The sequence below is a fragment of the Centruroides vittatus genome, unplaced genomic scaffold (genome assembly GCF_030686945.1).
Source record: "Centruroides vittatus isolate TY-2023 unplaced genomic scaffold, ASM3068694v2 contig_891, whole genome shotgun sequence".
NCBI classification, from domain to species: Eukaryota; Metazoa; Arthropoda; class Arachnida; order Scorpiones; family Buthidae; genus Centruroides; species Centruroides vittatus.
The window spans coordinates 172,021-198,103 of record NW_027122582.1 but is presented as its reverse complement, the minus strand read 5'-3'; the positions used below and the strand labels follow the sequence as shown (position 1 = coordinate 198,103).

At 30.5% G+C, this 26,083-nt stretch overlaps 1 protein-coding gene across 1 annotated transcript in view; it reads right to left on the bottom strand.

Annotated features, from left to right (window-relative positions):
• Vps37B (vacuolar protein sorting 37B) overlaps positions 1 to 24,963 on the bottom strand; it is a 34,253-nt gene extending 9,290 nt beyond the window's left edge. Inside the window, exons 1-2 of the mRNA XM_067280795.1 lie at positions 24,742 to 24,963; positions 9,492 to 9,630 (exon numbers count right to left, since the gene is read on the bottom strand). Of these exons, the coding sequence (XP_067136896.1) occupies positions 9,492 to 9,629 (138 nt within the window). The 5' untranslated portion in view covers position 9,630; positions 24,742 to 24,963. The remainder of the gene's footprint in view (positions 1 to 9,491; positions 9,631 to 24,741) is intronic.
• Positions 24,964 to 26,083: the final 1,120 nt, after the last annotated feature.

Below are 26,083 nucleotides of genomic sequence, written 5' to 3'. Positions count from 1 at the left end.
TGGAACTTGGGAACTTCATAGCCATTTCCGGTGCACGTGTAGCGCGGAGTTCTCTGGATCTAAGTTGAAGACACGTGCTTTTCGAAGCTATGCATCTAGTTCCGTTCCAAGTTTTCTGAAAAACTTCGTCTTTACCATGGGGGTCGAATCTTTTCCATTTTTTTTTTTTTTTTTTTTTTTTTTGTACTGGACCGAAAGAGGATCATGGAGCTTCTGCATTGACGGTGTGCAGTTGTGATCTTGCCAATGTCTTTACGGCCATAACTTCCGGATGTCAGTCTCTTGAACCAGTGACAGTTCTCTATCATCGGTTTTCCGACGCAGATTACCGCTAATCAAGGTCACGCAGTTCAGAGTGTTGTTCCGTAACTTCCGTTTGATCTGGTCAGAGTCTATTCGCAGTCTCGACTGTGACAGGTATGATCAATCATCATGTACGCAGAAAAGGAAAAAATTTTCTGACATTTTGACTATATAAATTACTCAATCTATAACAGAAGTTTTCATCAATGTTTTGATCACGACAAAATTGTTTTCCGATGAGCGCGAATCAAATAGAAGATCATCGTTAAGTTTTCTCGAGAGTGATCAAATCCTCATTCTCTCTAGGACGGACAAAGTGACAATTTTCTGTCATCTATCCTAAGTATGAGAAAATTTTGGAAAGGCGTTGACCAAGGAGATAAGTCGCTTCCCCGACATGACTCTCTTCCCTTGACCAGTGTAGGCTCAATCGTGAGCGCTTCGTAAGGGATGGACAGAACAGTTTACACGAAACAAAAACAATACTATGGCTCCCTTTCGAAATGCACCACGCTCACATTGACTTGAATTCCGATTCGCGACAATTTTAACATTTAAGCACGTTTTTTGCATACATTTTTTTCAGCGACAATTTTTATTTTCAGAAAACGTGAATTCAATTAAAATTAACATTCGCTTTTGTTTTTATGATGATCTCTCCTCTCCAGAATGAAAGTTCATCATTCACAGTTCGCAAAACCGGACCGATAGAAAATAGAGAGTAGGATACCGTAATCGCTTATAATCTTGACCTTAGGTTAAAGTTGCTATATTTTTTTTTTGCAATTGACAATCTGCTTGCTTTGCGTCTACCTTGGGACTGAGAAAAGCTAAGCATCTAGTTGCGGTCGCATTGGCCTGTTTCCGGGCTAATACTGTCAGAAAATCCTCTACATAAAGTGCCTGTTCTAAATTTCAATCGACTTCGGATTCGATTTGCCTATTCTGCGATTGATGAAAGAGTATCTACTGAAATAATTAGCCTATATCGCAATGAATACGATGGATTTATAATCGGAACCTGCAACGCATTGGCCTCGATCTCCACTCGACTAGAGATGGCAGAGGGACGTCATTTTCTCCGTACCAATCGGGCGACAGTGGTTGCATGTTATGAGGTTGTGAAAAGCATTGCAGCGAATTCGGATAGGGGTGTGCGTTTCCTACTTCGCTATTCCCTCGTTCCATGGGTTGTCCTGTTTGTTTATTCTGAATATTATCTTTGCGCACCAGTTATCGGTACTGACAATGTTCGATTATCTAACAATTTTTCCTAAAGTTTTAAACTGTTTAAAATTTTGACCCATCTTTGCACCGAACGCAGATTTCTTATGGAGTTTCACTCTTCCCGAATCCATTAGGTTATTCTCCGCCGTTTCAGCTTCGCGCCTGACAAAACTGTGCATTCTGCTAGTCACTCGTTTCTTCCCTAATGGCTACCTTTAGAGCTTTTGTGAATGAAGCAGTGTCAAGCATCCTGACGCTCAGTTTAATGTTCTTACTTATATTTTGAAAAACTGACCTCGGAACATTTTGCTACTTCCGCTGCTGGCACTATTTTATAGTGGCGTTTTGTTGCTCGGTCAAGCCTATTTATTCTATCATTGTCGCACCTGCGAGCTTGCGCTTGGTTAACTAAAGCATTTCTGCGGGATCATCCAGCTAAGCTCGATATTTTTTTAAGGGATCGAAGAAGTCATAATACGCTTACTTTCACCGAAGAAAGCAGGTATCATTCCTCTCAAGGCCAATGAAAGAGAACTGCTAACTAACTCGCGAGTTCGCGCCGAAGTGTCTGTCTCAGCATCTATCGTTCCGACCCACCTTTAACTCAATTTCGGGGCGAAATTTTGATGTCGGCATCCTCAACTATAGTGTGGGCCCGCTGAATTTGTGCAAATTCTGCATTTAAAATCCCACTTCTCTGACACCAGTGTGAGTTTGCCGACTGGGTGCCGACTATGTCAAGAGGGTCGAGCGGTCGCGAAGGGTCGTATGTGGGCGATCGGCACTGAGACAGACTCTACGGTTACAAGAAACCGTTTATTTGACACGAAAGAAGCTTACAAGATTTCCGCGATCTTGGAAGTTCTAGGTCGGCAGCAGCCTCTGGGTCTTCCTCTCCTTTCGAATATAGTCTCATTTTGAAGGAGTGTCCCTAGGTCGCGAATGGCCAGTTCCCTCGACGACTCCGCGACTCCAGGACGATGCGGTCGACTTCCGTTGATGGAAAGATGTCGATCCGAGGTCGGGAGACGGAGACGAAGATGGGCACCAGACACACACACAACAATAGATCCGTCACTTGGAACTTTCGGGAGAAGAAGCCCTCGCGTCCTTGAATTCTCAGGTTTTATCTGTTTTCCTCCGATTCCGCTTTCCGATTGGTCTCTTCTCGTCACCTGGTGACAATTCGAAACCTTTCGGGGGCGCGGGAGAGGTCAAAATCGAAGTTTAATTCGATTCCCACTCGGAGATAGACGATCTACGTTTCCCCATTGTTCTATTGTTTAAAAGTTCGCGTCGTTTTCTTTAAGAAAAACTATTTCTAACTTCTATTTTTTTTTTTTTCGTCTAAAAAAAATTTTTTTCTAAAAATAAATGATTTTAACGCGAATTTCAGTGAGGTTCGGACCTATCCAGAGCCTCACATTAATTAGTCTGCTAAATATTTTAGTATTTAACATACAAAATTTTTTGATTATAAACTTACAAACTTTTTATAAACAATTAATACATTCAATGATCAGTTGCTAAAGAGCAATTTCCCCATATATTAAAAAATATAAACAAATAAATATTTTATTAAATCATATCAAAAGAATAAAACTCCTAAGCTTCTAAAAAATGTATCTTTTTAAACAATTGTAAAACAGAAATATTTGAGAGCTATTTAATGAAATTAAAATTCATTATTAACAGGTACTTCATTACATGGATGTAACGGAGTTCCTGTATATTCTTCAAAAGCACATCAGAGATGCAATGAAAAGAATTGCAGCAGCAGTCAAACACTATTATTGATCAATTTTTATGAACACCTACAGAATATGATTGTGTCAGAAAGCAAACATTTTGAAAATTATATTTTGTAGTCCATTTACTACTTAATTTCATTTTATTTGAATTGAATTAAATTTGTACTTTTGAATAATTTTCTGCCAAGACATAAGTATTCATCACCCTATATCAAAATAATAATTGCTTGCAATGAAACTTGGAAAAAATCTAAAAAACACAAACCTATGAACCTTATAAATGAAATTCCAGCATAGTTTAATGCAGATAAAATACAAATGCTTTCGATCTACATAGATCATCTTCAGGTTAATGTGTTCCAATGACATTCAAGACTATCTAGACAAAGCTTCCTTTATACGACAATCTACGCATGACGACCAAATCAGGACACTAGATGCTCTCGAAATCTGAAACGAGGGGCTTTTGCATCAATTTCAAGAATAAAAAATGATTAACTTATGCCTGGCAATCTTTATACCAACAATGACAGTCAATATAAAAAAATTGAAAAGAAAATTTTCTGTAAATTCTCATTTATACTTATATTTTATTATGTATTACGTTATATACACTTGTGAATTTTTTATTTATTTGAGCATTTTCAAATAATTTTAAAATGTTCCTTTCCTCACATTCCGTTTTGGAACACATTAACCCGAAGAGAATCTCCTATGTAGATTGAAAGCATTTGTATTTTATCTGCATTAAACTATTCTGGAATTTCATTTATAAGGTTCATAAATTTGCATTTTATATGAAAAAAAATCTAAGCTGTGTACTGTTACGATCCATCCATCTCTTTGAATTATGTATGGCTTTCCAACACCCTCTCAAACACAAGCGTCTGACCACCAGTAGTAAGGTAAAACAATCAGGAGGCAAATGTATTCTATAAATTGAAGCAAATGCAAGACTTCTTCCAAACTGGACTTTCTTGTTAATTGCTGTTCACTGTGGTTATTCCCTCCTTCGATTTATAGAATATATCTGCCTCCTGATTGTTCAACCTTACTACTAGTGGTCAGACACTTGTGTTTGAGAAAAGCGATAAGGTTTGCTAAGCCGTATACTTAATATATTGTAAATAATCATAGTATTTCTCTTTCATTATGTTATTTTTTTGTTTAATTAAATTTAGAACTAATCAAACAAGACAGTATTAAAAAAATCTCTTATAAAAAGATAAATTAGTTTGTATAATAATAAATTCTAATCAGTAATGTTACTGTAACAAATTCAATTTTTTTGGTAATTTCCTTAAATATTAAACAAATTTTCTCGTTTTAATTTTATTTAGCAATAAATTATTCGAAATTTGAAGCTTTTAATTCAATATTGACATGAAGTGAAATCATCTTAAATCAGCTTCTACACCATAGTTCTCAAAAAAATATTTTTCCATAGCCTCATGTGACTATGAAAACATAAGGATCTTTGACAATAGTGCCCTAAAATCCTTCAAATTTAGGATTTTATTCTCCAACATAAACTTCAGTCAACAATAGTGGTTATTTTGATGATACTTATTAAGTGAAAAATTACAAAATTGGACTCTCTGAATTGAAAAATCACACAACTGACCTAGTGGCCACACAAAATTTTATTGGTGACTGAATTTGTGATCCACACTAAGCAATTATTATCTTTCTTGTTTGTATTAGTATCTAATTATGCAAATATTATTTGAATTCATACAATACTTTGTTTTTTAATTTCTCAATAAATCTTGTATGTTACTGATTACTACATTAACCAGAAGATATTCATATAATATTATTTCTTTCTATTAATTAAAAATAATGTGAAAATTCAAACCCGCCGGAACCAAGCTGTTAATAATAAAATATTTTATTGCTTGGTTCCCACGGAGAAAATATGAATCAGGAGGAACAACAGTCGAAAAAGGCTGGTTGGTGAAACTGAATAATGTGACCGAGAGGATAAAAGGGCGACGAGGGAGAAAAGGGGAGCCGGTTACGTTCTGTCACTTTGACTGTGTGTGTTTGCAAAATCGAGGGGAACCGCCCGAAATCCACGGAATACATTGACCCAGAGGACCGACCCGGATCACGAGGTATGACCCGAATTTATGTAAACTCTCCCTCTGCGGATCCGAAAAGAGGCGACCGTCACGCGCCTCTTCTGTAATTGTATCGTTAGCCTAAATAAATTGTTGTTGTTGTTATTATTCGTTGGCTATGTCTTTTATTCGGGTATCGTCACCGCCGCTCTATCGTCGGACCCATCCACTTCCTCCACTCGCGTAACGCGTAACGTGTAACTCATCCAAACCGCCATCTTGACGTGGGCAGGTCTAACAGACTTGTTAGCCGAGAAAAAGGAAGAACGAGAATCCGTCCGCCTCCCGGCACCCACAATAATGACTTATATATTCCAAGCCATTTATTTGCATACTATTTCAAGAAAATTAAATGACCTCATAATCTCACACAGTATATTACTGCTTTATGGTTACGCTAAGAATATTTAAAATTTTATGATGGTTTTTAACTGTGGGAGCCCGGATTTGACGAAACTTTTGGATGGGGGAAAAAAATTAAATCTGTTAAAATTCTTCCCAGCAAAAACTTTATTATTGGAGGATGTGATTATATTTTTTCCCACAAACTTGCTTCATTGTCCAGAGATGACACATCTTTTGAACGTGCGTCACCACGAACCTAACGAAAAAAAATCGCTATTGGACAAACTTTAAAATTTCCCAAAAAAAGGCAAGAGCAGTGAAGGGAGACCCCCAATTAAAAGAATGGGATCGATGACGACAGTCAATCACCTCGAGTCAGAGCATCAAGGTTTGCTATCCTGCAAGGAAAAGAGTTCACTATATCATCAGAAGGATGAGTCGCTATCTCGTTGGAGTCCAGTCCCAACCTTCTCAGACAGTTCTTCCACTGATTTTGGATATCGATTGGATTATCAGTTGGACATTATCTTACTCTAGAAGACATCCTTGAAACCCACAGGAAAGGACCACCTACCAAACCTATGGATTCTACTAATCTATGGAACCGAATCATCCACCACCAATAAGGTATATATCTACATTGCATTCAATTGTAAACTCCCTCTCTCTCAGTTAGGGATCTGATGTAATTAAGATAGCTATATTGTAAGTTCAAATATTTATATAAGTATAAATAAGTCTATACAATAAAACAGGCAAAAAATATTCAGAATTGTGGTGGTTAAGTGCACTTTTTATCTCTGGATACGGAGTCTCTCAGACCATCTCTCTCCTGAATCCGACTGCTCACATGTGAACAAATCACCATCACAAATTCTGTGTTCTCTAAAACACAGTGGTGTCAGTCCTGACGGCATCATGGAGGTGCCAACCCTTCGGTCACATAACAATATTTATTTTTATAGTATAGGGTATTGCAAAAAAATGTTCTTCCTGGAAATTGGCGATAGAACTTGTTGAGATACGCAAAAGATGTAGTGTAACATATTTACAAATTCACAATAGTTACCGAAATATCCGAGGTCAGTTTTCAGGAACTATGCTGTAGTTATTGCTATTTAAACCATCATTTTATAGATAAACATTTATTGCACTGAACAATATTTTAAAACAAGAAAAAATGCAATAGTTCCCACTTTATTTTGCACAAAAGTTTTAGTAAAAAGATGTCTTCAGGTTATTTTAAAATCCCAGTGTTACTAGTTTAGAAGGGGAAAAATAACCACAATGACAAGCTATTTGTGATTCTTTTCAAATCTGTAATTTCATTTTCAGTCATTTTCAGCTGGCAGGTCTATAATGGCAATCCACCCTAACATTGTTTAATCTAAAATATTTCAATATGTTAATCTACATTTTTTGCTTATCTTGATAAGTTCTGTCACCCATTTCCAGGAAGAACACTTTCAAAATTGACATTCATTTAAGGATAGACCTTAAATGTTTCATTTAACTTACTTGAATAAAGTCAAAAAATTTTAAGTTTGTTTTTATAAACTAATCAATATATTATAGCTGATAATTTGGCAATTATTTGGCTTTAACCATAAATCAAGCTTGTGAGTCAACGTTTATAAATATATAATACTTTCCTGAGTAAATATAAGGATAAATATTAATAAATACTTTTAAACTATCTGCTCGGCTTTGGATCAATTTTGAACAAATATGCAAACATTGTGTTAATTTTAAACAACTTAAATTTAATCTTTACTTTAATTAGAGTTGGAGGAAATACAAGGTAATTTTTTTTAAACTGACGGTACTCAGAGACATCTGTAGAGCAATCTAACAGCCGGACTGTCGCCAAATTTGGGAGAGTGACTAAGGATGACATGGGAAAGAGATTCCACGAAGAAAAAAGTAGTACTCAAATTTGCCAGTAGGGGTGAATTTGGCGCTGTTGCAACGAAACAGCTAAGAATTTGCATAATGCGCTGATAACACGTCAAAATGCAAATTCACAATGACGTAATTGATAGCAGCACCACCTAATTTGAGCTTAAAAGACAAGGACAAAAGTCCGAAGCGCATTCCGGACGTCAGCAGAGTTCAACACGCATCTTTCGTTACCTCAACGTGCGTTGCTTGTGAAACTTTATTATCTTAACCAATCGAGCGCACCGTGCGCTCTTCGTGAGTTTAGAATCCATAACAACTTGCGCAGAGGTCCTCTATCAATTAATGCATTGAAAGACTTGATAAAGTAATTTGAATAGACAGGATCGTTAGCAGTTCAGCCTGGTAGAGGGCGGAAACCAGTGTCTGCACAGACAGTTAGTGATGTTGCAACTGCACTCGTTGAAGGTTCACAGGGACCATTGCTGGTAGTAGCAGCGCTCGAGGAGTGGCACGACAATTGGAAATGGTGCCTTCGATGGTATGGCAAGTTCTGCGAAAAGTTCTCAAGTTCTATCCATACAAGATAAGCTGCCTGAAAGAATTAAAACCAATCGACCATGCTACATGGTTGACATTTGCTCTGACATTTCTTGCTGTTTCGCTGCAACAGCGCTAAATTCACCCCCATTGGCAAATTTGGGTACTACTTTTTTTTCTTTGCGGAATCTCTTTCCCATGTCATCCTTAGTCACTCTCCCAAATTTGGCGACAGTCCAGGCTGTTAGATTGCTCTACAGATGTCTCTGAGTACTGTCCATTTAAAAAAAAAAAAAAAAAAAAAAACCCTGTATATCATGTAATGATACATTTTTATATTTGCTCTATAGAAAGATATGAAACTGGAATTTTAAGCAAATATATTTATAGAAACAGATCAGTTCAATTGACGATTGTCAGAAAATTTTAAAAAATGTATAAAACCGTAATCCTTGCTGCTTGTAGACTGCAGAGACTGATGACAGAGTTGCACTTGAAATGCATAGTTATAATTACATCCCATTTTATTAATGTATATCTTTGTAATTGGCAAGTAGTACTGTAAACTTGAGTAAAGTCTTCCTTCAGCCCATCTTTAGACTGAAAAAAAGACTGTTCTTCATCGTGTTAAAAGTCAGTTTACATACGACGCAAAGATATTGCTATGCAATTTGGCTGACAGAAAGCAAATTATCTGATTAAAATCTGTTACAATGCAGAGAATTAAAACTTTATAATATCAATAATAATTTGTATAAGTTTGTAATATTTTAGATTGTTTGTGAACAATCTTGTACATTTATTGTTTTAAAAACTGTGAAATGATTTGAAGATAAGAAGATTGCATGAACTGCCTACTAGTATTTATCTTTATGTACATGTTAATTTAATTTGGAGTTTTGTTGTATATATATTTTTAAAATGACTGGATTAGGCAACAGAACTAATAGTGACTATCTTACATCTTACAGTACACAAATTTAGTTTGAGAATTTGTATATTGTAAGATGTCAAAAACATGTCTGCTTCTGTTGTAAATATTTAAAATTTTAAAAACTGTTTTGTAGCTTTCAACATATAATACCTTTTATAGTTTAATTAATAAACATTTAAAATTGCTTTTACTAACATAAGTATGAAAAAATTCTTTTAAAACCTTAGATTTTAATCAACTATTATTCCATACCATTTATATACTTATGTATATTTCATTATACAATTTTTATAATTAGTTATATTAGTTATTTATATTAATAAAGAAGATTTTAAAAAAGTCTATAGAACTAATTCTAGATTATGTTACCTGTTGTAAATCTCTGATAAGGTTTTCAATTTTATTTTCATCATGAAGTAATTCTTTTAATTCATTTGTAGAAAGATGCTGAATTGATACAATGGCAGGAGAAGGGTCTGGATTGATATCATGCATATAATATGGCATTCTATATAAAGAAAGAGAACAATTATTACTACTTTTTTAAAATAATTTATACATTTTCTTCCTAAATTTTTAATTATTCAACATAAGTATTAAGTAGAACTGAGAGAGAAATTAAATTTTGTAAAAAAAAGTATTGATTCAATATTAAGATAATGTGATTTCGAATTGATTTCTTGAAACTAGTCCAAATTCGGCTTTCATGACATTTAATATTTTTTTGTATGTTAAAGTGAGGTCATTCAAATGCTATTTATTTCTATATAGTAGCTGAACAATCATTTAATTAATAATAAATTTTTAAAAATTTTAATGTTTACACTTATAAAAGTTATAAATAATTATACACACAAAATTAGTTTTCCCATTTATGATTATTTTTAACAACTTTTAGACACGCTTTAACAGTGTTCATGTTGATAATATACCCTAATGTTTTGTAATTGTCTTGTTGATTTTCCAAGAGTTATATTCTAAAACATTAATTATTTTAAAACTCGTTATACATTTATCGAGCTGAATGAAATCTCATGAAAATGTCATTTAATTATCACAAAGTATTCAAATGCAATTAATTAATGTTGAAATATTTTAGTAAATAAAACAGCTTATATTTTTATATTTTAGAATGAAATTCTGAAGAATGACAGGTAATTGAAAACTAAGAGTATATTATCTATTTAACTCAGACAAAGAGAAAATCACCTAAAAACTTTCAAATAATAAAGAGCTATTTTAATAGTTATCAATGGCAAAAATGTCAAAAAGTAATAATATGTATAAAGCATACTTAAGAAGTAATCATATATTCATTAAAAAAAATTATCATCTATTACTAAATTATATATTTTTGAATTTAATTTAAATATTAAAAATTTTAATCAAACTATAGTAACTTCATAAGTCAATTGTTCAGTTTAGTCAGATATAAGCAAGTTTTTAATTTTAAATTAAATTTTTTGTTTATACTAGAACTATTTACACAATCTTCTTACACCTGTGACCCCTCTACTTAGATGTCAACCACATATGATCCTTCAAATCTTGATTCCTCCATTGGTAACAGTCTTCAACTTAAACTTCTTAAATAATCTCAATAAATAAAAAAGAACCAAATCTCTATTCTAAGAGCAATTTTATATAAACTTGCTTTCAGCTTGTTATTTATATAAAAGACATTTTTTTCAGCATCAATCTTGCTTGGGCATTCACAATTTGTTTACTTTTCAATTAGTACTCTTATTACAGTTTTCTACCATGAAGTAAGAGCTAGTCTTTATTGAACATATCACAGTTCTTGTTAGATATGAGGCAAGAGGACAGAACAGCATTCTAATGGAGACAACATAAAGCACGTACTATTGAGTAATCCCTATGGAGATGGTTCTAGCAAATTTCAAGTCCAGATTTGAAAACGGAGGGTTAGTAATAGAAATAACATTAGCTAAAAACAAAGTCAAATAAGAAGCGGCAGCAACTTTACAGAAAGCAGGACTAATGATGCTGAAAGAGGCGGAGAGAGGAGATTACTTATTGTTCAATAATAAAGTGAACAATAAAAATTCCTAATCCAACTATATATGCTTTCTTTTTTTGTATAATTAGGTAAATCACCAATATATTTTTAGTAATAATTGTTGCCTTTTTTTAATAGCTCTTTTCTTTCTGCAAACAATAATTCGGTCGACAAAATCAGATGAATTATTGAGTAGAAGCGATTACATCTAATAACACAAATCAATACTAAATCTAGCAGAGAAAATGGATATAATGATTTTATGTGATTCAGATTCAGTCAGAAAACATTGTAAAACAGTTGCAATAACACAAATATTTTTTTTAATAGGAATTATATTTGAAGATTTCTGAAAAAATATATATATATTGATTTATTTCAAAAAATCAATTCAGTTTTGCACCTATCAATAATTATATATTTTTCTACTGTAACAGTTACTGTTTACACCTATATCAGTTAATACAGGTATCGATAAAAAACTGATTAATTAGAAAATAACATATCTGACATCAATTTCCAAACACTCAAAGTCTGATGAATAAATAAAACTATATTTCCTTACTGAAGAGACAATATAAAATAAAATAATCAACCATTCCAACTTCAGCAAAAATTCTTTAATCCTAAGAACGTTTTCAAACGCATTAAGCGTCCATCTTCAGTTACTTCTTTAAATTAAATATGAAATTCGAACAAATATTACGTAAATTAACGGTACGATTACAATAAATAAATAAATACATAAAAAATAAAAATAAAATAAAACAAACAGGATTATCCTAATTTACAAAATTATGCCAATATTTCATAAACAAATAAAAATAAAATAAAAATAAAATAAAATAAAAAAAAAAAAAAAAATGAAACAAAAAACCAACGTGCGGTTTAAACCAATCACGGATTATCGCAGTATTTCTTTACAATTACCCTCATCCGACATTAAAGATTTAAAACAAGACCAATATCAGCTCTAGGATTATCGTACTTCTATGTTTAGTCCAAATCATCGCACAAAGATTTCCAAGCTGTGGAAAGCCCATCAGCGTCCCTATAATTAATGCATTGCGTACTTCTCTGCGCTCTGTGGATTTCCAATTTTTCGAAAAACTTTATTGCGTGTCTCGATCTAGTAGACCTGATGATAGAGGCTTGGTCCCAAAAGACCGTGATGCCTTGCTGCTTAGCATAACTGGCCAGGACGGTACTATCAACTGATTTTTCCACCAATCGCTTGTGTTCATTAATCCTCTTTTTTAAATTTCTCAAAGTTGCCCCTATATATACTAATTTAGAATCGAACCTATGATCCCTTAATGGTATCGATGGTATCTTTCAAGTCTGATGAAATCAAACTTGAAAGATTCCATTAGCTATACACAAACTCCTAATTATATTTACTAAGATATATTTTTTCTATTTAAAATTTACAATTTTTGTTCAATTTTTACATTTTATTTTTGTGTTCTTTACATTCAAATATTTAAAATTTAATGTTCTATATCTGATGTATTCTATTTTGTGTATAGCAAATAAATGCTTCTCAGTAACCCAAAGTGCTTATTGATAAATTATTCTTTATGCTGAGTATTGATTCAGTTGCTGTATGTTTCTCATTTGAGATCCAAAAACTACAAATATAATTAAAAAACTAAACAGCATTACTTGGTATATCTCAAATACATAAACGTGCCTGTCTTGCTAACTTCTAATTTATACAGTAACAATTTTCAAAATAAACATATCCAGCAATGAGTTGCATAACTTTCCCAGCTATTATGAGATCTTATAATTTTATAATTTTAATTACAATATAACTTAATAAAATTGTGTATAGCACCATCTGTTACGAGATTTTGTTATAAAAAGCTTTTTATATATTTAATTACTATTAATTGGCAAAAATCTCAATTTTACGGATAGGGATGAGTTTTATAAAAAAATAGTATAAATGTTAGTAATGAGTAAAATCGTCATTAAGTCAGACCCTACTGGAGATATACACAATCCCCTTTACTTCCCTACCCCCTCGACCTTTAACCATCAAAATTTAATAGCATCGATGTCCTTCATATACAAGCCACCATGCCAAAATTCATTACTTAATCTTTACCCCATCCTGAGATATTAAGTGAAATAGATGCTCACACCCACACATCCACAGAATTCTTTTTGTTGTTTTTTGACTTTTTTGGATTCCGGAGGTCTCAAAATGTGACGCTTTGCAAATAACTCAGAAGGTTAGATTTGACATGATTCCAATGCTTTCCGTTGTTATGTAAACGTAACAGTCAGGAAAGTAAAAGTTACTTTGAGACTAATTCCAAAGCAACCACTATTATTTGGAACAGTAAAAGTTACTTTGAGACTAATTCCAAAGCAACCACTATTATTTGGAACTATTTTTTATAACATATACATAATTAAAATTTATAAAAAATGTAAGAAATTAGCCAAAATTTATATATATATATAAATGTGATACCGTAATTGGTCATAAACATACTTTAACAATAACAATAACTCATAAGTTTATTCATATTTAACTACAAAAGGTCTGAGTCAATTGTGTCTGAAAAGTGAAAATTAATCTAACTTCCTGCCAAGCTGCTCAGTCAGGATTATCCTAATTTGACTTTTGTAAAATTAAAATAAATTAATAATATATTAGATAAAATAAATTACAATAACTTGATACCTTAATATTGCCCAAACATCTGTCAGATTTTATTTAGTATTACTGTAGCCTGATAAAATCCAGCAGATTGTTATGCAAAATTAATTTCACACAAAGATGAAATACTTCCTCTGTATGATTTTTAAATTATAATGAGGAAATATTATGCGTATGAAAGTATCGCCTCTTTGTATGTTAATAAAATATCATAATTAATTAACTAATATACCATTTGTGGTATTTAACAGCTTTGTGATAATAAGTAATATGGCTAGCACGCATAAAAACAAGCTACTGTATTTTCATGCATATAACCTGCAGGTTCTGTGGTTAAAGTACAATTTGAAAGAAGGCGCAGTTTATGTGATGGGGCAGATTTATACCTTGTCCTATGGAGTAATGACTGCTCCCATCGACACAACATAGATGATAGGATGAGTTAGTTGAAGATTTTATTTTTAATCTAGCAATTTTCTGCAGGTTACATGCATGAGAATATGATAATTCTGATTATATAAACAGTATTATACAGACTTATGCATGGTCTTGGAAATCATATTTTATTACTTTATTATCATTATTTTTTTTATGCTGACTTATGATGGGAGCTTACTATATACCGTATTTTACGGACTATAAGACGCACTTTTTTCTTTGAAAAATTGCCTCCAAAATTCAGGTGCGTCTTATAGTCCGTAGCGTCTTATAGGTATTTTTTTTTAAAATTGCTTAAAAATTAAGGTGCATCTTATAGTCCGTAAAATACGATATATATAGTATATGTAAACTCAATCTTTATAAATAAATTATAATTAATGCTAACTAATTCATTGCAACAATAATATACACTACTAAACAACAGTAAAAATTTAATTACACAGTAAATATGAAAATGCTGAAGAAATAAACTTTGATCACATTTAGAATAATTTAAAGAAGTATTAATTGACGATAAAGATATAAATTAATATTTTATTAGACACTTCCCAAGCTGAATTTTGAAATGGAAGTCAATCTGATGACAAAATATTTCCAAATCCTGTTAAATAATTACAGATAAAAACAATATATCTTTTGGAAAAAAAATAAATTTAAAGTTTAAATGTTCAAAAAAATTATTTACTTCAACTATTTTGAAGAGAAAAATCACTTACTTTAAAAAAAAAAAATATATATATTGATTTAAAGTGAATGTGACACACAAAAAATTGGGTAAGTGTAAGTTATTAGATATATGTGTTGTCACAACAATTTGCCTTAAATTGATATTCAATATAAAAAAATCTATAATGCTTTACATAAAAATAAATTCTTACCATTTAACATTAAATACCGAAGTAAGAACTGATTGTTCTTTAAATTATTATTCAAATTTATATACTTGATGATGTACTTTTTATATGAAAAATCTGATTCGTAAATTAAAATCCATTACATAGTTTATCTTGAAATATTTATATAAATGCATTTAAACAAAGCAAATAACTATTATTTCTACGCTATAAGATAGTGGGCTAATTGCCTACCTTTCAGCCAAATTTAATTTTTAATCATTAATTAGTCAAATTATAACTCAAACACAATCCAGCAAAAGTTAAATATAAGTTTAAAATATTTGATTTATTGAGAGAACAATTTGATTAATTTGACAAATAAGCAAGCTCAAATGTATGAAATTATTTTTATATTTTTAAACAACATTGATACTATGCTGGAGTAATGTAAACAAGCATACCATAGAGCCTGTTACCGGTGTGCGTCTTCTAATAAACAGAACATTATGAACGTTTTCGAACTCTCAGGTTCTTCGGGTAACTAATAACTCCTGAACAAATGCAATTCAAATTAACTGGTGTTCCAATTGGATTTAATTTGAATTGCATTCGTTCAGGAGTTATTAGTTACCTGAAGAAGAACCTGAGAGTTCGAAAATGTTCGTAACAGTCTGTTTATTAGAAGACGCACACTGGTAACAGGCTCTATGGTATGTTTGTTCACTAATCATTAGGAAACACTTTCCAATAAAGCAATAACATACATATAATATCAATATTAAACAAAAATATAATATTTATATAATTTTTAAAGTGTAAAAGTATATTTTATATTAATGTTAATGATGAATTATATCAGGTTTCAAAAACAACTGATAAATACTTTGCCTTATCAACACAGACAAGATTCTTTTATTAAATAATAATAAAATTTTAAAACACAGCAGCCCATACAAAAAATTAGATTTATGCATCATTAATAATTGCTGAAAGGGATGAACTATAAACTGACAATATAGTGGTTATTTTGTGCAAACACATTTATTATAATACTTGCAGTATGTTTTAGCTTCCTACTTATGTTGCAAAGGAAGTGCCTGCAAGGACACACACTTATTTTATTTATTCACGTTCATCCCAGTGTGGAGCACTGTTAATTAGTACCTACAATATCTAATGCCTTCTCTAGATCTTTATTTCTCCTGTTGGTTCCTGACAATTGGGATATAATCCAAAAAATGCTAGTTTTCTAAGAAATTTTTGCTTTGAGAAAGGCACTCTAAATTGGATATAAATTTGCAGTATGTACATACTTCATGTCCATTATTATTGTAATTTTCATCATCAAAAATGCATAAAATCAAAGAAAAATTTTACTGTCAACTAAATAAAATTCTTAATTCATACATTCGTATTCCTTAGAATTTTATTTGCTAATTTTTAATTTTTGCACAAGTTATTGTGCAAATATTAATGCACTTAATCACATTTACTAAGATTATTATAAAATGTTTGGGTATGCTGAAGTTTAAGCATATTTGATTCCAAATAAAACAACTTTTTAATACTTTGTGAGTAATTTTTACTATTAAATCTTATGATTTAGATTTCTATAATAATTTATGGAAGCTTAGTTAATTACAATTTGATAAAATCACTCTATTACTGAACTAATACTTTTATCCATTCACCTATATAAAAAAGAAATTTATTAGCATGTTTGTATGTGTATTAGTTTATTTTATGTACAAAAAGTGGCTCAAAAATCAGATTAAAAATATAATTTTAAAATTTATCAATGACTTTTGGGCTATCCCCTACATAAAGCTACATTGATCTCACTCACATAAAACTGACTGGAAACAGACATCTTACCAAAAATGTAAACAGTACGATTGAATGAGGACTTTCAATATATTACCAGAAAAATCCAAAACATCTAGTCAAATATTTTATATTCTATAGGCATCACAGTTTAATGGTGGACACTTAAAGAATAAAATGTCATTTGAATGGCCCATTTTAAGCAATTTTACAAATTAATATTATTTTAACTTATGTTTTGTTTTATCATTAATCAGTTTTTATAAAATTTTCTGATGTGTACATTAAATAATTTTATATGATAAATAAAGCTATTATCGCTTGCTGTTCTCTCAATTAGTTGTATGTTCATTGAAACTTAGCACAAAGTTGTTATTATTTATAAAAAATTGTTATAAATTACAAACTTATGCAAAATGCATTGATCCATAAATAAAGAAAAATGGCCACTTACAGCAGTTAGAAAAGAAATCCCAGTACAAGTACTAGTAACTGTCTCATTGCATAATTAATTGGTTCCAAGACAAAAATGTATAAAATAAAAATAGAGTTTTTTCAAGAAAAAACCCAATTTCTTTACATGCATTCCCAAAATGAAAAAAATAATTCTAAATATATTTATTTTTAAATGTTTTCAGTTTTTGGATTAAAGATATTCAATTCTATCAACTCTAAATAAAATGATCTATTGTGATTAAAAATTTTAAGACACTGTGGCATGTTTACACAGCTGAGAAAAAGTGAACATTTATAATACTTCTGGAATGCATTGTATTGAATTATAAATGCATTCAATAATTTAATTGTTTCTATTTGAGTTTTAAAATGGTATCATGGTGAAATTGCATAGAGATCACATATAATGAGGGTATGAGGGCGATATTTGTATATACACAAACACACATATAGCTAGGGATGTCCCAATACCACAAAAGTTTCAATACTGGTAATCATGATTAGTTTTAAAGTATCGATACAGTATTGGCATTGATCTCAAAGTATCAATATCGGGACAGTATTGGCATCAGGTATCGAAACTGGAAACTTTGCCAATTGTTGCTGTTCAGTCTGTTGCATCACCTTCCTCTTGATTTCACTGCTGAGAAGGTACACTTATCCCTCTTTTTGCACAATGGATATGTTCCAAAGAACATCATGTAAAAAAAAAAATTGTACAAGAATGTACAGTACATGTAACCCATAGGAAAATGGAATGAAAAAATAAAGAATTTACAAAAGAAACACAAACTTATTTTTTCTAACATTTATTGTTAACATGATTTGTACGTAAATATAGTAAACACAAGGTAGCATAGGAAACATAACATCAACACACAGCATTCTCTGATATACTATATACCAGGGGTGGCCAACTTTTGTGCACATAAGATCTACTTTTTATCGTAAAAATGTGTCGCGATCGACTTGTTGTCATAGGCATAGTCTAAGTGGGGAGGGGGAAGTGTGAAATACATGCTATGTTTATACACTGTTTCAGTACGAAGTGCACTCACTGCTTACAAGTCGAGTCATAACTGCATGCATACAGTTGCATTCGGTTACAAATATAATACATTAAGTGAAGATATCGCTAGCGATCGACCAAAATTGGCTTGGCGATCGACTTGTTGGCCACCCCTGCTATATACTGTGCTGGAAAAAAAAAAAAAAAAAAAAAAAAAAATTAACTATTGATCTCAACAATTTTAACAAAAAGTTAAATTTAAAAATTTTCAAATAAACTGATTTTTCTCCCACGTAAAAAAATTGATCACATAAAAGAGGATTAGTCTTCTTTTGTCAACCACATTATTTCAAAATCGCATAAAATTAACTGTTAGAAAGAGGGATAGGTGCACTATACTCATTATAATGAAGGCTGAATGGGACCCAGAGCATCAATTAATATTGTTGTTTACTCCAGGGAATTGAATCCCAGTTATCTGGTTCAGAAATTAGTTGTCAGTCAGTACTTCTGTTTACACTCATATGATGTCTTATGTACACAAAAGAAGCCTCAGATCCACAGTCCTGTTAATGGCTCTGTGTGTACTACTATACCTGGGATAGGGGTGGATAAAAATGCATGGAGAAGAGGTAAAACAGTGTCTTTGCTTTGAAAGTTCTTTATTGTGTTCAAATTTTACAAATGTCAGTATATACAAGTATATACAAATTTTAGTTCATTTTAAACATCCCTGATAGCTCAAGTTGATTAACAAACAAAAGTACTTCATAAAGTTTAACTAAATACTTATTTATAAATAGTAATCAGAACTCTAAACATATACAGATTCTGTAAATAAAATTTTACCTAATACATTTATTGATTTTTGGTCATTATTAATATTTTTTTATATAAGTTTAACTTAACCGAAAATGGTGTAAAATTCCATTTCAGTTTCTGATTCAGCTGCAAAATCTGGTTCCAGTCAGGACTTACCCGTCTGTGAAAAATGTAACGATACCAGATCCAATACCCGAGGAAAAGTATCGATACCAATATCAGTATTGAACCAAAAGTATCAAGTTCAAAAAACACTCAGTATCAAAAGAAAGTATCGATATCGGCAGTAATGGGACATTCCTACATATGGCTTACATTACGTGATTCATTGGTTCCAAGAAAGTGCTGCATAAAGTGACTTAATTTTTTATAAGGATTAAATACGAAAGTTTCCAAAATATTAATCGAGTATCTTAACATGACTTTCTTTAGTGATGAGGCGTGATTTCATTTAAATGGTTTTGTCAACAGATCTGGACTGCAGATGACCCTCACACATTATGGTCCCACTTCATTTGCAGAAAGTTGATGTATGGTATGCTATGTCTAGGCAATGAATTGGGATAAGGATACCATATTTTTTTTATACAACTGTTACTTCAGCTGAGTACACAGATATCATCCATCAATTTGTAGCTATGCTTGAAGATAATGAATGTTATTGTTGGTTCCAACAAGACAACAAGATATGCCATAAGTTAAATGAAACAAAAGTGATGCTTTGGATTTCTTTGATGATCATTTAATCTTGAAGAATTGCTGGACTTTAGTCCTCTAAACTTTTTTGTGCATCTATCTAAAGGAAATGATGTATCACAACCCAAAATACTGGAGAATCTGCAGAAAAACATTGACAGAACTTTAGGGACAGTCTAGCCAATATATAGAAAGCAATGTCCACAAAATGTGAATTTGTCTTTCCAACAAAATGGTGAAAAATTCAAATATATTTTATAAAGGTTCGAATGTAAATGCTCTCACTATTTTTAATCATAAATTATTAAAATCCAAATTCAGAAACTATTGAATCACTCCATATAATGTGAGTTGTACAATGGTAAAAACTAAACATTTCTATACAATTTATCTTAAATAACTATTAAGGAGCTAATTTCTTTATTCTAGGAACACTGTCAGGAATTGTTTATTTCTAAATTTCAGGAAGCCAAGTTCAGTGGCGTAGCAAACATAACTGGCACCCGGTGCACGATACTTTATTGGCGCCCCTCTGTGAGTGGTGCCCGGTGCATGATACACCTCCTTGCACCCCCTCTCTACGCCACTGGCCAAGTTTTTACTATGATTTTAAGCAGAGGATGGTCAGATTTTGACTGAAAACATTTCTTTTATTTAATAAAAGGTTGGCTTCCTAAATTTAGCAGAATTTATTTACTTATTTACTAACTTCCATAAATTTTTATGAACTGCCACAGTATAAATTAAAATATCTTAAATTACTTAACAGGACAAACTGAAAAATAAAGTATTTCTAAAACAAAGCTATATCCTTGATAACTGCATCATCATACAGTTGATTCTTAAACAATACAGTTTTATTACATTTATACTGTTTTTTTTTCCATTAAATAAGTTATAAAATTGAAGAAAATATTTTGAATCATTTCCTTATCAATAAGTCATTAATACTGCAAAATTAATGACATTTTATGACGATATCTAGCTGGCAACCACCTGTCATTCTCAGTTAATAATATAAGAAATTAATAATGAAATGTGAGGCACTAGTTCAATAAATTTTTCTGAATTTTCTGTTTACATCAAAAGTTTTATTCAACTCTGATCACATCTATGGCTTATTAATTAATTAATTATCATTCTCAAATTTAATATGAAATTAAAAACAATATAAAAGAAAAACTGATTAGCTTTCATTAAAAAAGACTTGCATATTATCCATGTCTCCATTACCAATGATTAGGCTAGATAATTGAGAGTATACTGTATTTAGTTTTTATTTTATTGAAATGAGAATTTAAGTTTATTTTTAAGGTTAACTGAAAACAAAAAATTTTATATGCATTTTATTACACTGTAAAACACATTTATGGCTGTTCCCATAGCAATGTTTTCAACTGTTTTAATTTAATAGGCAAACGTATTTAAAATCAGTATTAGTTTCTAACTAATTAAAGTAATTTTTAATCATAGCTCAAAAATAATCTGGCTTTAAGTACGTCTGGCATTAAAATTAGACTTTATCGCATGATTTAATTTAATTCCGGAATAAGTTAATTTTCTGCTAAATGATATATATTTTTCTTTTTCTCGTACTGTCCAGCTTAGCAAACTTGAAACTATTTGGAATGTAAATTTTGTAACCTGTATTTGTTTTTGATTTGCCCCGAATAAAGCATTTTGATTGGTTTATTGAAAATATTTCAAATTTATACATAGTTCCAAATAGAAAAAAATTTTAAATTACATTCTTAGTTATATTCGAGTTTTTTCTTAATATCTTTCAATGACGTGGAAATCTTCTATTTAAAAAACAAACAAGTTTTCTTAATTAAAATTATCCATGTAATCTGTGTTAAAACCATCTGGTTAAAGTAAAATGCATTTTAATATTCCTCAAAGTTTTTATAACATTCCTCTTCAGTTTCTCTGGCAAATTTTTTAAGTAGAAGATTCCTGCTTTGTTGAAAGATTTTTAAGAAATAAACTCAAATATAATTGAGTGTGTAATTTAAATTATAATTAAGAAAATTGCGAAGATGAGAGAAAAAATTAATTCAAAACTTTGTACACTCGGAAAGATTTAAATTTGGAGATATTGAGATAAGTTTATTGATAAAATAATATATAATATTGCATGCATTTTACTTTCTTTTTTTTTGACAATGCCATTAATATCAGCAATCACAATGCATATTAAGTAGATACATTAGATGTTTATTGTGATGTCCCAAAGAGAATCATTGTCAAAATATTATTTTGACAATAACCAAGCTAATTTCAGTCACAAAAATATAATACACAGGGTGGTCTGTAAGTTAGTTAATCAAGATATATTTTAGAATTATTTTAAAAATCCTAAAATATGTTACAATTGTTCCTGACTGTAATTCAGTCATTTCCAATGAAGTAACTGAATCATTAGTAAACTCATTATATTTCAACATCATCACAACCATTTATAACATGTATATATCCAATAAATACTTGATATTTCCTCTATATGATCAATATGCTAAAAATGACATGTTGATGATCAATGTCATAAAAAAAAAGCTTAGATATTTCTGCATATATGTATATATATTTATACATATGTAATATATATAACTTTGATAATGTGCATGAGAAAAGAATTATCATGTTTTTTTTTGTTTTATATTTAATCTTCAAAGTTTTAGAAATTATTCTCTAAATCTTTTTTCCTGTTTTTACTTGGAAATGATTATGTCTGAAGACAACAAAACTCCTTTTAAAGGTCTGAAAACTGCATTTTAACCCACAGAAAGTTGATAAGCAACTCAATTATATGCTTCAATGAATTAGAATCATAAAATTCTTGTTGTAGTCCTTCAGAAATATTATATTAGACACTTCTTCAGAATCACAGCATTGTATGATTTTGTTTTACAGAGAAAATTTGGCAGATAGCCACAAAAGCTAAAATGTGAGCTGCATGTGCACAGCCTTTAGATAGAGTCATACTGTATACAACACATTTTCTACTCCCCTTTACCACAATTTCGATTGTGCTTTGTAAAATCTTTTCTAACATATTATAATATATTTTATAAAATAAACTTTCTTTAATCTACATTTTTCTTTATTAATTGAACCAAACATTGTAATAAATATTCCTAATTTTTGATTTCACTTATATGAGGAAACAATTATCTTTTATGGTTAACACATGAGAAAATAGATGCTAATATAAATCACTCTGCAATCTGTTCTAGATATGATTTAAAGATCGTTTCTTTTGATAAAGTAACTAAATTACAAATATTCACACATGTCACTAAGAAAAATAATCTATACATTTCTATTTTAGATATAATTGCGTGTACTGTACATTTACAAGGAAAATTCTTATCAATAAAATCAACAATATGTCAGACATTATTATATGTTTTGTTATTCTGAAATTCTAAATATGTATATATTAAAGAATAAAACTTAAAAATTTTGTAATCTTATAACTTGCTCTTGTATGTTTAGTTTTACAAATCTACTCTATAAAAACCAATGTAAAGTATATATAAATTTAATGAATTCATACTTTATAAAACTTGCATTATTGATTTATTTTCAAAAATTGATTTATTGATTATGTTAAATAATATATTTCAGAATTTGTAGTTTGACAGTTATTAAATTTTCAACAAGATCATTTTCCCTGTAACCATGTACGTATTCATATATAAATAATCAATTAATTACGTAGCCTATAATAGAAAGATAATCTTTTATCTATTCGTTTTGTAACATTTATCTAATATTTAATTGCAAAATTGGAATTAAACATTATGCAAACTCCAAAATCATAAACTTTAGGTAATTTAAGTAAATATTAGTAAAGAACGGACACTTTCAAATTAGAAAGCTTCAATAAGTTTCCACAAACCATATACAAAAATAATGAAGTGTTAAATTATATATTTATAACATAATTTTGTATAATTTAACACTTCACCATTCTTGCATATATAAAATCATAGAAATATACATATATATATATTATAAACAACAGTTAATTACATTAAGAGAAAATATAAAAATTAGATTAAATATAATCTTAAATCATCTCCATAGATTCAAAGCCAAATCTCCAGATCAAATACGTAAATATTAAACTACAGATTCCAAAACTGGCCGAACTTTAAATAAACTATTGCGTAACGCAACTGGTACATCATACAATCCGATAACAAACCATCTTATAACACAACAACCTGTATGACTTAAAAAAAACCTCGTTATTCTTTCATTTGTGGAATCATCCAATATCGGTTATAAGCAAAAGTTTCATTAACGTTTCACGGTGGAAGAAGAGGAAATACGGAGATTATATTTATTACATATTTCCTTTTATAATCAATACCGACACGATTCTATATATAAGAGAATAATGAAACTTTAAATTATACAGAGATATTGTCTACGGTTACCTCCATAGAGATTACCTCTACATCTCGACGGCCTCGAAATTAAATAATCTGTCATTTAACTGTTATTAATATCATTATACTTTAATCACAATTAATTCACTCTTGTACACATTTATCATTTTAAAAATAATTTGTAATTGATTAATTTATGTACAGTATTAAGCTTTTTAGTGTAGAAAAGTTGAAACTGATGATTTCTGAGTGGATTTGTTTACAAAATGGCAGGAAATTCATTAGATACGCAGAAAATGTATCAAGTTAAAGCAATGTCTAAGCCTATCCTTCAATATTAATTAATAACTGATCTGAAGGCGATAAAACGCGTCAAAATACTCAATTTATTAGCAAATTTAGGCTTATTTATTGATAAATAATGGCTTATAATCGTCTTACCTTACAATAAAATTTTAAAAATTTGAACCTTTTTCTTAAAATTTTATCCAATTTTTCGATTCTCTTCCCTCGACTGGTGTAATCTTGACTCTGTTTTGTACTTTTTTGTGACGTTTTAATACTTTTATCTGTTTTTAATTTAAAAGAATTTAGTTACGAGTCATCGTCGTCAGTTCTTGTTTCATTTTCTCATCGCTTTTTTTTTTTCGTCGTAAGCGTCCTCTATCGAGGAAAATATGTGAAAGTGAATCATATGACCCGATGTATATATAATTAACATTCTAATCTACCCTAACAAAGGAGGTCATGAACGTAACGTGCAGTCTTTCTTTCATGCATGAAACGTTTCGAGTAAATAAGAAAAAGAATAACTTTCTCTCGTGTTTATTATCCGTAGTTTTCGTTTAGTCATTAAATTTAATTAATTTCGCATTGTTCGATTAAAATTAATGCTTTTTAAATTAAATTCTATCGATTATTTATCGATATCTATGATTTATATACATTGTACTGTTCGGTGTATATAATAGATCCATTATGTATTTGTAATAAAAAGATATTCATAAAAACATACGAAACAATGTTTTAGAATTTAATGCTTGAATTACATGAATTTATTATAAAAAAATAATAATAATTAGCATTCGTATAGTTTGTAAACAAATATCTCTTGAGATTTATAATTTATTTATTAAAGTATATATTAGAATAATTAAATTAAAAAATTGAGTTAAAACAATCTTTATTAATCAATATGCAGTGTGTCCCAAAAGTCAGTTAACCGAAGTACTTTTTTTTATAACTCTTTCCGGCCTGTGGGCACTAAGAAGGCCTCTTATAGCAAGACCATTATGGGTTCAGCCAGACCCACAATGGGGCGGCCGGGTGGTGAGAGACGGGGACGAAGACCGACCACCCCCGAAAAATTCCTGGGGATTTTTCGACCCGTGCCGATACGATCCCGGGTCCCCCAGGGCGGCAGGTTGCTAACCTTGACCGCTCGGCCATCCGGCCGCTTTAACTAAACTACAAGTGTTTACTATAGTTTCTACTAATGGAATCTTTTAAATGTTTCAGAACAGATCTTCCATAGCATTCTAAGACATTGCTACGATATTTCAGTTACTACATTTTAATGTTGTCTTGATTTAAATAATAGTCGTGGTTAATTAATTGAGTTATGGATGATCTTTTAAATAACTGCATATCATCATTCTCTTAAAATACAGTGAAAATATCTTCGATGACAGAAGTTATTATGATTTTTTTAATTTTTTGGCATTTGAAAATATTCTAGAAAAATAAAATTATTTTTTCTCAACGATTTCAAAATGGCGGCCGA